The sequence below is a fragment of the Anarrhichthys ocellatus genome, unplaced genomic scaffold (genome assembly GCF_004355925.1).
Source record: "Anarrhichthys ocellatus isolate YVR2014 unplaced genomic scaffold, GSC_Weel_1.0 scaffold11, whole genome shotgun sequence".
NCBI lineage: Eukaryota > Metazoa > Chordata > Actinopteri > Perciformes > Anarhichadidae > Anarrhichthys > Anarrhichthys ocellatus.
The window spans coordinates 11,288,249-11,303,174 of record NW_022280041.1 but is presented as its reverse complement, the minus strand read 5'-3'; the positions used below and the strand labels follow the sequence as shown (position 1 = coordinate 11,303,174).

The 14,926-nt window shown below is 41.6% G+C and overlaps 1 protein-coding gene across 8 annotated transcripts in view; it reads right to left on the bottom strand.

Annotated features, from left to right (window-relative positions):
- Positions 1–14,926, bottom strand: part of nrxn2b (neurexin 2b) — a 620,971-nt gene that overhangs the window by 460,216 nt on the left and 145,829 nt on the right. For 7 of the 8 annotated variants that reach the window (XM_031850677.1, XM_031850671.1, XM_031850674.1 and 4 more), the window contains one exon: positions 5,039–5,068. The exons of the other annotated variant lie outside the window; for it this stretch is intronic. In XM_031850677.1, the coding sequence (XP_031706537.1) occupies positions 5,039–5,068 (30 nt within the window). The remainder of the gene's footprint in view (positions 1–5,038; positions 5,069–14,926) is intronic. 8 annotated transcript variants of the gene reach the window in all.

Here is a 14,926-nt window from a genome sequence, read left to right as displayed (position 1 = left end):
GCAACTACATATACACTGGATTGTTACTGTTCACTGTTGGTGAGCTGTAAATTATTATTAAGCTGTGCATGATATGATGACCAAAGTAATATTATATACAAAGCTTTAGTTAGTGTGCTGCAGGAATAGAACCCCTATTGTTGACACTAATGCATATATTACAATATATCTGTTCCATATAACAATGACTGTCAGAATTTGGATGGATTTGCAGTCCGTGTCTTTAAATTTCAAATGATAAATAATATACATGACGTATTTAAATGGTGCATATGTGTGCACATTCCTTAGGGACTGCCCTGCCTGGTCTGTGACTAGAAAATGTTTTTTAGAAGTGTTTCTGTATAATAACGTGTTTTTTCTTTGAAACAAATTATGCAAGGGGTGTGCAAATGTTGACTTAGGACTGTTCTGTTCAGGGAAGAAAATAAGTCCCAGTGTAACAATGCAATAAGTACATGTGTTGGCTAATAACTCCCAAAAAGGTCAATTGTTCTACCCCTAGAAGTTAGGAGTTATTAACTACTAGTTAGTAAGCCCAGATAGCTTCACAGTCTAAAACTAAAAAACATCATCTGGTCTCAGATGGATAAATACAAAGCGGTCAGACTACGTTGGAATGCAATAACAGTGTCTTCTGATCAAAATCGATATGTTTGCATAAGCAAAATATAAATATTTTTCTCTCAATACTATCAGAAATTGAGATCCTCTCTATTGAAAACTTTAAAAAAAAAATACAAGGAAGTATGTTTGAAGCAATTTAATGCATTTGCTTTATCCATATTTATTTGCATGAAAATGTGTGTCGTCCATCTTGTGTGTTGTCTTGGTCTGTTTCTCCACTGTAGTTAAGGTTATGTCAAGATCCATATTTAAGAGTGTGTAGTAAGGCTCATTGGTGGGGACAGTGGGTTAAGCCTGATAATGCCTTTTTGCATTCGTCAATTTAAATGATAGTATAACATGTTCTGTAAATGTGAACATTCAGGGTGATGTTTATCATTTACTTTGGATAGTAATAATTACTGTGCAGAGATTTCCTGTCCATCAAAGCTCTTTTTTATATGATAATCACTGTTCTGTGGTTGAATGTAATCGGTTGCTCTGCGTCTCAATGTGTGGGGTTGGCAGCAGTCTTCCAGACAGGCAGATAGAGATCAGCAGTGACTGAAGCCTGGGGTTTGTCCTTCCTACAGCTGTGAAGGACAGCCTTGGGTTTGAGAAGAGACTGACATTGATTTTCTTGGCCTGGTTATGTGACGGCTGAGGCCTCCGCCTCTGATCGTTAACATTAACCAAAAGCCTTTTCCTGTGTGTTGGAAACATGTCTGTCCTGACACGCACGGACACATACATGTGCACACACACAGACTGTTTTTTAGGAAAGTTGATGCCTGGGTAGCTTGGGGGTGACTAAATCCTAAAATCAGCTAATTCGCCAACATGTCACACGTTCTTGCCTTTGCCAAATAGGTTTATTGATTTTTTTCTCCTTTAAGATGTTCTGGCCGGTCCTTTGGGAACAAACGCTGTATTAATTCTGGCTACAGGCTGATCAATACAAATGGCTTGCGAGGCACAGTTTGATGAAACTTGCATAAGCAGCTACTTTACTTTGAACTCTGATAATATAGCATCCATCCCCCGGGTTATTAAGCTACTGTATGTATATGTATGCATCCTGTATTTAATTAGAATGGGTTAGCCCTGATGAGAAAACATAATAAAAGAAATACATATTTGTGTCCATACAGTAGTTTTGTGTTATTTCCTCGTATAACTGTTCATTACGCCTCCCCTAAATGCCTGTGACCCATTTGGAGTTTTTTCTTTCATTTATTACACAACTGTTTTTGAGAAAGTAATATACAACAGAGATAGTGGGTTTGCAGTGAGTGACATGCACAGATCAGCTGTTCATGTGATAGATTCTATTTAGTCCCTACAACTTTTTCTCTGACCTTAACTTCCACAATCTCAACCCTCTCACTCGGCCTTTTGCAAAAAAAGTTACAGAATTTCCAGTTTCAGCATCCTTTCAAGTTTAGATCATGCTGCTTGTGGGGGGGGGCAGGAGAAGCACATCTATGCCCTGGACATGGTGCATCAGAGCGTAAGTGTCTGAAGTTGAGATCAGTGCGTGTCTCAGGGGAGATGATGGGAGACGGATAGATGCTCTAATGTCAGATTTCCCATTTTTCTGGTATGTTCCATTTTCTTTGTGTGTGCTCATCTTGCTACAAGCGAGTGGCTGAAGTAATCAGTCAGGGATGGACAACAGACAAAGATCAGAGTGAAATGGCAGCAGGTTGTGGGGAGATCTTATAAAGGCTGCATAGATATGAAGAGATTAAAGTCAGAATACTTCTGCTGGAGATAGAGGTATTTATTGCACCATTGGGTTCAGCCATATAGGAGCAATGACTGGTTCAGATGTTTTAGCTTAAATCCCTGAGTAACAAACTGACCTCAGTGTACCAGTATACATGCCATGCAAGCTAACTTAACACATGTAATATTCCACTATTCATTAGGGTTGTGCCACTTAATCTGAACATTATTGTCTTGATAAATAGATGAAGCTTTTGGCTTATTTATAAAACATTAAAAACAATTTTTTTAAATGCCCATCATTATTTTATTCAGAACCAAAGGTGATGGCTTAAAATGTGTTTATCTATCAACAGTACAAAAGCCCAAAATATGAAGGCAGCAAATCCTCACAGTTGACGCTGGAATCATTGAATGTTATGTATTTTTGATTGAAACATTAATTAACTCATCAAAATGTTTGTAGATTTTATTTTTTTGGTTCATTGAATAATCAATTAAGTGAAGAACACTGTATGTGTGTTATTGATAGCAAGGCCACACTTCTGTTATTTACTGTTTGGTGTTAATAAGCTACTGTTCATGGTTGGCGTACAACTCCCGCACACACTGACATTACTGTATCAAAGGAAAGCATGGATCTGGTGTGCATCTATAAGAATAGATACACTGCTATGGTGCATATGTTATGTTAGTAGTAAGTAATATTGTCTAAACATCTTTTAAGTAATGCACAGGTTATGATGATGAAAATGTATGGCCTGCAACACTTCACCTGCATTGTTAGAACTGACATCTTTGGAAAACCGTTTTATTTTAAGATCTAATTTATATTCTCACTGCAAACCATTGAGCACAAAGGTATGGAGTCTAATGATAGATGCTACAGTTTGTACTTGTATAGACCTTTTCTAGTCTTCCGACCACTCAAAGTGCTTTAACACTACATGTCATCATTCACCCATTCACACACTGCTGGCAGGGGCTACCATGCAAAGTGCCACCTGCCCATCAGGACTCTAACACCCGTACCCATTCATACACCTACGGGAGCAATTTGGGGTTAAGTGTCTTGCACAAGGACACATCGACACAGACTAGCGGAGCTGGGGATTGAACCGCCGATCCTCTGATTGAAGGACGACCCTGCTCTACCACTGAGCCACAGACGCCCCAAAGTCGACTTTGATCCTGCTGCTGCAGTCATTTAATTTCTCCACAGTCTATGTAACCTACAATGAGAATTAACTATTGAGTGCTGATTTAACCGCATAATGTTTCGCTTCACTTTGTGTGAAGCTAAAACCCATCAAATGAACAAACAGATTGAGGTGCCTTTGGAGGCGGTTATTGGGTTAAGTGATTCACTAAAAGTCAGTGTTGTCTGTTAAAACAAAGGCGAGTCTCTGTTTGAACTTACCAGTGAAACCTGAGCTTTTCAGGTTCGGTATCTTGAGATGATGGAGAAACGACTTGAGAGTAATCAGTGTTACAGAGGGAAGAACTGAGCCAGAGAAAATGGGTCTGCGTGAACCAAAGACTGTGATGATAAAAGAGAGGAAGCTATGAACACACCAGTAAAGGTGAGAACATTCACTGGCTGCTGCTCTTGTTCACTTCCTTTCTCTCTTGTGAACTTTGCTTTTTTTTTTCCCCATGGACAGTCCTCACGAGGAGGTCAGAGGTAGACAAAGGTCAGTGAATGAGGAGAACATAACTGTGAAGGACAGTAAATTGTCATACTGGAGGTTGGTGGGTAGCTTTAAATGCATTTTGGCTGCAAGAGTACACAAAATGACACACAATTTTCCCTTTAAAAGTCTGTTGCTTATGATTTAAATAGCATCTTTGAAAAATATGTCAAAGGCACAAAAGAGAATAAAGTCTGAGGGATAGAGAGCGGTGTGGCAAAGATTAAACAGCTGTGGTGTAGAATGTACACGACATAGCATCAAGAATAACATCCGGTGTTCATAGCAACATCAAAACAATTCGACACACATTTTCTCATAAAAACACTGACACATGATTTGGTTGAATAAGATTGAGAACATAACCTGTAGCCCTTTAAATCAGAATGCCAAACAATGTGAATGTCAGCAGAGTGGTGAAGAGAAACTCTGCACATTCGAGAACACTTTCACCTTGAAGTGTTAGTGAATGGAAGTGTGGACACATTTCGCTTTTGTAACTTTGACCAACAAACACATTTCCAGTTGAATCAGCAGTTTGTTTCACTCTTTTTTTACTTTCTGTTGAAACCCAAGCACAAGGGATAGCAGAAAAGTTTTACCTTCAGCCCCGGGATCAGGTCGTCGGGGTCAAAGGTGGTCAGAGGTGAAGGTCCAGGACGTTAGCCATAGGACAGGACAAGGGGTGGGACACACATTGGTGGAGGTCACAGAGAAGCACGAAGACATGGCGGAGGGGAGAGGGAGGAGAAGCAGGAGGCACAACCAAAAAAGAAATGAGGAGATGTGGAAGGAGAGGAACAGCAACAGGGGAGGATGTTGCAAAGAGTTAAAAAAAAAAAAAATGGTAAGGGAGGATTTGGGAAGAGATGGAGGGACATGGCACCGAGAGAAGGTGAAAAGCAGAGGGGGGAATTGTGAGGGAAAGCGGCAGCTTCGAAGGGTTGGGGGGGAAGAGGCTGAGTCAATTCCTCTAAAAAACCAGAACCAAAATAAAAGGAATGAACCCATACCTTGGTCGTTTAACGTCAGGTGCGCCAGACCTTGAAAGGGAAAAAACAGAAAAAAAGAACAGAAAGAGGAAGAAAAGAAGGTCATAAAAGGCACGGGAAGAAAAAAAGCATTGTCACAACGTTGGACTGCAGTTTGTGACAGACATCCTGGGGCAGACTTGGATGTCAGAGTTCAAATCAAAGGTAAAAAACAAGAAAGAGAGATAGGGAGAGATAGAGAGAGAGATAATAGTAACAGAAAACAAGCAAACACTTCTTGAGTGAGGTGTGGGGGGTTTAGAAAAAAAAGCATTTTCATTTGGCGCAACCCCCGAAGGCTATTGCTCTCACAAATGCTTTTTTTTCCTCTGGAGTACTTATGGAACACACAGAACTGTTTGGCAGAAAAGGCTTGAACTGGATTCCTCATCTCCTACTGTGCACAAATAACAAAACAAGAACCGCAGCTCTGCAAGGTCTCACATAGAGAGGGTCAGAGATAAACTATTTAACTGTAGGCTATAGTGCACACATCTTGCCAAAACCACAGATCACTAGATTTAAAAGATGTCCACAAGGAGCTCCAGCTGTTGTAACATTGAGTCACTTCTGAATCAGACCACAGTACCGAGCAACCTGCACGACATCTTAGGAAATACAATCAGTCGTTCACAACTGTAGTCAATCCAGTCGCAGCACAATCATCCTCAGAAACAGCAACCACACTTTCACAACCGACATTAGAAGAAGCAGCAGGCAGACAATTGAAGGTTACTCCTGAAAGCAACTGGAGTAGAAATACTGAGAACAGAACAAAAGGGGCCTTATTGTCTCTGAGAGGCTTTGTGGTCCTACCAGAGGGACTTTTCTGTTATATATATTATGTTGTATAACTGTCGAGACTGAGGATATATGAAGAAAAACATGTTTCTTAAACAATGGTTAAGCAGCAGTATTTACCACCACAATGACACATATAATAGCTCTCACTGTTTGACATGTCAGCATTAATACAGCAGCTGTGCACCTGCACAGGGGATCATCAGGGACAAAAGGCCTGACAGGAGGGAAAATAATAGCAAAACATGTGTTTAAACGTCATAGCTGGCACGGGTCATGCACTGTCAACAAACACTAGCATGTCTCGGGGATAGAATTCCTCAAATCAAACCTTAAAACTGAGAAATAGAATGTTTAGAACAAAAAGGAAACTATGGCCCAAAGCAAGGTTTACTCCCAAATCAACCCAAAGGCTCACGCTAATTGGATTTAACCCCAGGCAGCACAAAATATCAACAGCATTATGTCTGTTGGACTACAAGTCCCAAAAGGTCAAATGGTTTCAAGCCAACCTGTCTTTCCTTTGATCAATACCATTTCAAACATAAGACTTCTGGCATTACCAGCAGACAGCTCAATCAAGTAAACCCTCCACCATCAAAGAAGTGCAGCGGTGTTACCTTGGACTGGTTTACTTTCATTTGGAATATCAATATGCACCGGAATAAACATAGAAAAAATTCTGCTATCAAAATATTTGCTACGTTAAACACACTACAGACTAAAGATTAATTATTTGGTATTGTATTGACCTACATTTAGTAAAAACATTTCCCAAAGAAATGTTGGAATGCCTCACCCACTGAATGCTGCAAATAGGAGAGACAGTACTTAAAGCAGCACCAACAGCGAAACTTCAACTCCCATGCACAGCAAGCGTGCCAGGGTTTGTCTCTGGGAGGCGTGTGCATCGACATATAAACTGTGCACTGGCTAACTGAGTTGCTGGACAGCTAAGGAAACATGCAGTTGCTGCAATAAAAAGATAGTGTCTAATGTCTAAGAAAACAAAGCAACACACAACTGGGGGCTTGCAGCAGCACAAGACAAGTCTATGCCACCACCAGGCAGCCGGTAAATCACAATTCAAAGACTACAGAAGCGAAAATGACTCTTGACTACAAGCTGTCCCTATTGCCTTCTTTCTTAATAACATCTGTGATTCAGGCAGAGGAAATGTACAGGCATAGTGTTGTATTTATGTGGCTGCAGTGGCCGGCCCTTTGCAGGGAGTCCAATCATTCTCACTCTGCCTCCCTCTGTTTTTGTTCCCTTTCTCATAATCCATTAAGGAGATAAGGCGAAGGCTCCTGCAATGAAACAGAACGGCGCTTTCGCTGCATACGAAGTCATTCAAATACACCAACCAGCCAGCCTCATCCAGCTCAGGCAGGCCAAAGACAGCGTGCTGAAGAAGAGGATGAAGGTGAAGAGAAGGTCAGAAAAGACGCGCAGAGGAAAGGACAGAGCGATGGCAGCGAGTTGTCAAATGGCGTCTTCACAGCCAGTGTTAACCAGAGATTCACAGACAGGTGTGCAGCGCAGTGGCAGAGAAAAGCCAAACATCAATTCATTCCAAGGTAACGTATCAGGAAATTAAAAGGTCGTGATTTGATCGGTGCAACGTGCCAATCAATTTTCACAACATTTCTTCCCCCAAAAACAGAAAGCTGCATACACACTGACACACACAGCCAGTCACACACAAGTCTGGCAGAAGCACAAGATGCCAGACTTCATGCCAGATTCTGATCAGGATGTGATGGGCTTTCAACATCAAGTGGTCTGAGAGAGAGAGCGAGAGAGCGAGAGAGAGCGAGAAGACAGTGACTGAAATTGAAATGACTGATCAGTGTAAGACATCTGAATACTACAGACATAAGGAAAAGCTCCGTCTCTCTCAACTACCATTCTGCATCAATATTGGAGCACAAATCAAATTACCACAGCCACAAGCCAAGCCGCACGAACTGGGGACGTGACAAAATCCGAGCCCAACCTTTGAGTCTCCCCATCTCCTTGACATCTGAGCATTTCATTACACCCTTAATTCTGCGGTGAGTACAGATGGGAGAGCCTGACGGAACCGGCGCTGATTGGTTGGTTATGATTGAGTGGCAGATGGAGCGGGGTCATAATTCTGCCATTAGGAGCAGACATGCTTACGTCTTATCTGGCCAACTCCTCTTCCCCTCTGTTTTCCGCCCATATTCCCACCTTATTCTTGGCTCCTCGTCTCCACACCCAGCCCTCCATCAGCCAGCTGCAGCTGCCTCCTGCTCTCTTCTTCCTCATCTGCCACTTTCTTCTGATCTGCTTTCTGGACTGATGAATAAAGGCCACTATTGTTCAGCAAACTACTGATTTCATTCAAAGGACTGTTGGTGGCTCAGACACAAGTGTCAGATAGTGCCAAACACTGCATGATTAAGATAGAGGCAGGCGGTGCCAACAAGGTACAGAAGTATGTATCAGTGTATTCACCAGACTGATACATTCACTGATACATTGTTTAATGCAAACAACCATCTAGAAATGATTGCATGGGTAATATTGTGGTGTCTTGCATGTCTTCGATTTGAATGCAGCAGTCAACAGGTACAGCATGTTTTTGAATGACCTTGTAAGCCATTTCTCTGTCACACACACACGCACACACTAACAGATGCGCTGTGTCTCAGGAAAACACACAATTGGTAGGGACGGAGAAAAATGGTCGTAATCACCATTATTATTTTCTACCCCTTCTGCACTTCCTCGATCCCTCGTTCATCAGATGGCCACATAGACTGGAGTCAGGAGGAGGAATGGGTTCCTCCACGTCCCCTGTGGTGCTGGGCTGGCATGTTAAATAGCATCGCCCTCTAAGGACTCTCAACAGCATATGGCCACCGCACTTTATGTGTCTCCTGAAGGCACATGCCATACCGACACAAAACATTCTTTACTTTCAGATGCCGAAATGGCAGTCGGTTAAAAAACCTATCTTTGGATGACACTGACTGCCTTTGATTACTTTAGTGGGAGCGAGCATTACCAAAAGGCAAAAGCTAGCGAGGTGTACAAAAGTCAGGAAGCATAAAATAAGAACAATGAATGCTGGGTGCACCCTTGGCACGAGATATAAAAACACACAATATCTAAAACATTTGACACAACCACAAATCACTGGGTTTTTACTAGGCCTGGGCACAGAAGTTTTACTGCGTAATCATTGCTGCATGTCTCCCATTGCCAAAAAGTGCAGGCACGGCCCTCGAGGGCTCAGAAACAATCCAGGGCAATTTGTAAAAACATCTGCTTAAAAGACGTGTGGAAATGGATCGGATTGAATGTGAATGATATTCATCTCGGTAGGCTGATCCATAATGCATAGTGTCTTTGAACAGCTTAAGTAATATAGAAACTGTGGCAGAATTTAAAGTGCTTTAATAATTCATTGTGGATATCTATTCTACGAGAGAGAGAGAGAGAATGAGATAGTGGGAGGTAAGGGGCTAAGAAGAGCGCTGCAATTTTGCCAAGAGTTATAGACTGATGTTAAAGGCTTCCGTGTCTTACAACACTTTAAATTATTAATAATGAGCTGGCTCGTTTCAAAAGGAAGAAACAGGTTCTATACTTTAACATTAGAATCAAATGACAATCTTGCTCGCTGGGTCCACGTCGCTTACTGACTGTAGAGTCATTGACTGCAGCTTGCTGGGATTCTAATGAAGGATAAAAGACAGACGCTGCAGATACAAAGTAGAAGTTGCTTTCATCATGAAGCTGCAGCTCTGTGTGTGTGTGTGTGTGTGTGTGTGTTGCACTGAGGACATAATTTAAATACTTCTTTCCGAGTGGGCAGTTGTGCTCTGAGGTAGTCGCTGTAGTACAAACGAGGAAATGGTTCATTTCTGGTGCACAGTTTGCTTTCTGAGTACAGAATAACATTTTGCGGTTTCATTACAACGATGACATGATCGGATCAGTAAAGTCAAGCTTTTCTCAGCTGTCCTCCGTAGGGTCCCTGTGCTCCTTTTAAACCTCTGTATTTGTCTGCTGCAATGCCAGCTTAGGAGTCAGGATGTTTGTTCAAGGAATATACCTTGGTAATACGTACTTATTAATAATGTCTTATTGATGTGTAGGCCAAAAAAAGCAAAGAATAGCTGACTGACACCCAATCAAATAGCTACACGACGACTGGAAAAGTGTGGAGTCAGTGTTTCTTCAAGGTCTGCGTCTGTCTGTCCAGGTCACTGCAGTGTCTTCTGTTATGCACACACAGTACGCTGTAGAAAAGCATGTCGCCTGTAGGATTCTGAACGGATGTTTTAAAGATCAGATTTGGATTTACAGCTTGTTGCTATATTAGTCAGCTACTGGGAGCAAAACTCCAATGGTCAGAGCTGTTGGGTGCAGCATGCACTAACCAACATGCCTAAGTTTGATAGGCGGAGTCCTGTGTCCATCAAGCAAGCACTATCTTTATGACACAAATACAAAAATTCACCATAGCAAACAAAAAATTAGAAGCAGGGAAAAAAGCACAACACGTGTAGTGGCCTACGGGCGATGAGCACGTGGTACTACGGACTAGACGAGATTGAGAGAAGGACATTACTTTGACAACCTTCCACGTTGGCTGCAGCATTTAGTTCTTGTGGCCGTGGCTCATATGGACACTTTTACAACACCATGTCAAATAAAACACACATTAAACTAAATAGGAGTTCATGGTACTGATGGACTCGATATACCAAACACATATAAAAACATGTTTATTTCTTGGTTCGATGTGTTGGTTTCTGACAGAATGCCCTAGATTCTCAAAGTATCTGAATAAAAAATGGACTCCTCCCACAGCATTCCAGAATTCAACTCTGTGGTTGTGTGAGCGCGCATGCATTTGACTTCCTTGGAAATACCACTAGGGAACTGTTGACCCCACGCGAGGCACTTAAGCTGAGTGAGTCGAGCATTAAATCTTTATGGTCACTTTCTGCTTTACACAGCAGCAACAGCCATCATCTGTCAGGAGCGATGCACTAAGTTGTTTGGAAGACTGTCAAATGACGCGATATATTATTCAAAGGTACAATTAGAAAGTGCCGCGCTACATAATTAAGATTGGCCGTATCAAAGCTTGAGCGTATTCATCCCAACCCTGCCATGATAGATAATCCAAAACATTCTGGTCTGTCTTGATTTTGGAGCCACAGCTTTTGATGTTTTAAGCACTGTCCTGATATACTGCACAAATAAAACATGAGTATTTCGCACTAAATTGGTGATGTAACATGGGGCTTACCCATATTGCAAACACTGAGTGTTGTTTATTGGCTTAATAACTGTCTATTCTGAACGTGGGGAGATCACAGTCTTACAGGGGAAAATATCTTATATCGAGATATTATGCTCCCCCACATCTCCTAATTAACTGCATAACGCTGAGTGAATCACTTTGACTCGCACATTTTGTTCATTAAAACACCACTAATATGTCTTGGGATGTGTCTGGATAAATAAATCAGGGCTTGGAGATTGGTGAGGGGTAGAGATCTGAACATTTGCCGTTCCATCTTAATTAAACAGTTCATAAATAAATAGGTCCTCCATATGTCGAGCTGGAGAAGTTAGACTAATTTCATGTTTTAGCCATCGGAGCTCGCACACAGAAGTGATGTTGATGATTTCCTCACTCATCCTAATTTACACAAAACAGACTAAAGATACTCAAAGGAGCTTCAGTGTTTTACTCGCTCACCGCCTTCGCCTCAAAGGAGGGGCTGTACCAACACTGAAAGCAGATATGTAACATAGCAAACATAGCATCCTCATGTCGTAGAGTATATCTTCTAAATTATGTCCTTCCATTGTTTGTATTTTTTCCAGTGACCAAATGTCTGGAGTTCCTGGAGCGGCAGAACCATGCTGGGTCCATCTTGCGAAAACCAATAAACTCTTTGTCTGACCTCCATTTCCCTTTCTTTGATGAGGTCAAAACTAATCATTGGTCCTCACTGAGATCTGGTGTCCAGTATCCACCTGTCCTTCCTCTCCTCTTCCTAATCTACAACTGCCAGTGCTGCAGATGCATCCGAAAACTGCTCCATCCACCCTCTTTCAAGAGTCAATTACATGGAATGAATGCCTCTGATTGCTACTCCTGGACTCTACTCATTAGGGAAGCTAAAAGCGGGTAGTGGGCTACGGAAATGCATGCCGTCGGTTACAGTCATTTCTTTTGTTTCTCAGGATGTAGGAAGTTCTAATTGCAATGTGATGGAGAGCACAGCAGCATTGATGCAAGGAAGGAAGTCAGTCTTCAAGTGGGCGATTAGCACATGGAACACCCCCCCCCACACCCTCTTATGTACAAAACCATTTAAGCTCAACCCTCCACACACGCACAACCTACTCAAAGCTACAAGCACTCTTTCAAGTCCTTGTTCCTCATTTTGCGCCTCTGCAGTCTTTTAGATTGACCATGTAGTTTCATACAGAGTTTCAAGTCTGGGTTGTGTTAAAACCAACTGAAAGATATCCAGAATGAAAAGATGAGAACTTCCACTTATTAAGAATCAATATCTACAAGTGTGATGCAAATAAATAATCATCCTTCACTTAACAAAGCTCATTCACAAAGTATTAAAAGACTGGTGAAGGCAGATCTTTTTTATATGATAATTGTCGCCTGTATCACAAAAGTAAACCCATGTCAGTGAGATAAAGTAAAAACAACAGAACCCCCTGCTCCTCTGAGCCATGAACGCTCAAGTCAAGGCAAAGTAATCTACAGGGACATTAGTGTAAAATAGCACCTTGCCTTGAGCGTTTGTTGATGTTTAATGTTTCATTTTGACAATTTTCTCCCTTCAGCCGGCGTTTAGCGCACACATCCTGTTCCTCTCCACTAACGGCACGGCAGTGAACTGTAGTTTCGTGGTAGGAAAAAAAGTAAATCGTAATGGCTTTTCCTGGAAATGTGGCATCCCGTCAGGGCAACTTCCTGCCTTGTGTCAGGGGGTGGGTCTCAGCAGGTAACTACAAAAACATCCCATAATGGAGAATTAATGTCTTCCAACTGAGACGATGCGCTAACTACATTTAGCTCATTGGGTCGGGTAAACACCATTAGACCATGGATTCTGCAGTGCTCCTGGAAGTTCAGTCATTTGAGAGAGGGAGTTAGATAAGTACAGCTAAATTTATGGAAATTGTGTAACAAATGTATTCATAATTCATGAGCCTATTTTGTGATCCTGGAATACTCTTTGTGGGGAACAATATGCAGCTTGATTTAACTGAGATTGTAAAGTCCCAACTGGCATATCCTCCTTACTCACAACAGCATAATGGTGAATAAAATGGCTTTGAAGAAGTTGAAGTTGCTTAAACAGACTCTTCAGGAAGCTGAATTGTTCCAAAATGTATGTTAAATAGCTTATTCTCATATTCAGTTTATTCTTTTAAACTGCCCTTAAAGCAAGATATCAGTTCTGACAGTCCGATGAATCAATCAATTCACTGTTTGACACATTCAGCCACTGCATTCTTAAGATCCTTCACTGGGAAATAATAAATGGAAAGTGTCAGATAAATAGTAAATATAGTAAGAAGTGAGAAGTGGTCATAATATGTAAAGATAAAAAAATGTATAGACTTATTTTTTGTTTGTTTGTTTAAATGCAAAGCCATGCCATCAAATGGCAGAGCTCAACCCGGAATTAAGGAAACAAATCTCAAGTTGTTTTTTCCCAGAGACAAAACAGTATCTTGTTTAGTTTCAGCGGCTGAGCAAAAAGCCCTGCTGCTTGCTTTCATCTCGCCAAACTCCAATTAGGCAAACTGAACAAATACCAGCGAGCGAGAAGTCCTCTGCATATTCAAACAAAAGGGCTCCTGAGTTTGAGCGAGGAAAGGGAGCTAAAAGAGAGGGAGGAAGCGAGGAGGGAGAGCTGATCACAAGAAAATTAAACGGCACTGAACCTTGTAAACAAATATTTCAACAATGTTAAACACGGTGCCGGAGATGTCTGGTGCTGCTGTGCTGTGAAATAGCCCTGCTCTGTTTGGAATAGAGTTTCACGTATGATAGGCGCTGAGAAAGACCACAACTAAGGAGACAAAAAGGAAACAAAAAACAGCAAGTGTGTGTGTGTATTTGTGAAGGGATATCAGTAGAACAATGTTAATGCAAAGGGGATGGTTGGTGTATTTGGAAGTGTTGTTGTATGAGGTAATTATCCATAGTCAGTGTATTACCTACAGTAGATGATGGTTGCCCCCAGTTTGGAGAAACAGACAGGAGTACCAGCACGGGAGCAAAGTATTGTTCGGCTATGCCTGGTGGCAGCAGCACAATGTAGTTTAGACACTAAAAACAATCAATATCAGTCAATGCTACATTTAGAGTATTTTCACCGCCATTAGACAGTTCCAATGGGGAACTGAAGCAGTTATGTCTATCCATGCTGTCTACACAGATACCAGACTCCGTCGACAAAAACAGTTACTGCACAACACGGAAGTTGCTGCCTCGATTGATTGGTTTGTTTGTTGTTGTGTGGCTTTGGTGTTTTAAAAGGGTTCGTTGGGATTCACCAGTACCCCTGACGGCAAGGTGAAGCAGTGAAAATGTTCAAAATAAAGAAATATAGATTTTGACTGAAGTATGTTTTGTTGCATCCACAGTAAGTGCTTTGCTTTAATGCTGGTACTCCTGTCTGCTTCTCTAAATGAGGGGCATGCTGACTGCCTACTGTAGGTAGTAAACACCAACTATTGAAAAATTGAACTATCCCATAAAGCAGAATCCATATTTCTGCTCATCATCCTACCTGCCTGGAAATGCCTAAAGCCCGTCATTGCCTTCATTAATAATTTCTCCTTTAGTGATGTGGAGTGCTCCACCTTGAAGTGTCAGAAATATACGAGCGTCTCGTCGGCCCAAGAACGTTGAGGTGAAATAGAAACAACCGATGCAAAACCACTTCTTTCTCCTCAATGTTGGACAATTGTTTTCTTCTCACGTTTCCTTTCTCCTCTAAGTCTCTCTTCACTTGTAAGAACTTCTGTGGA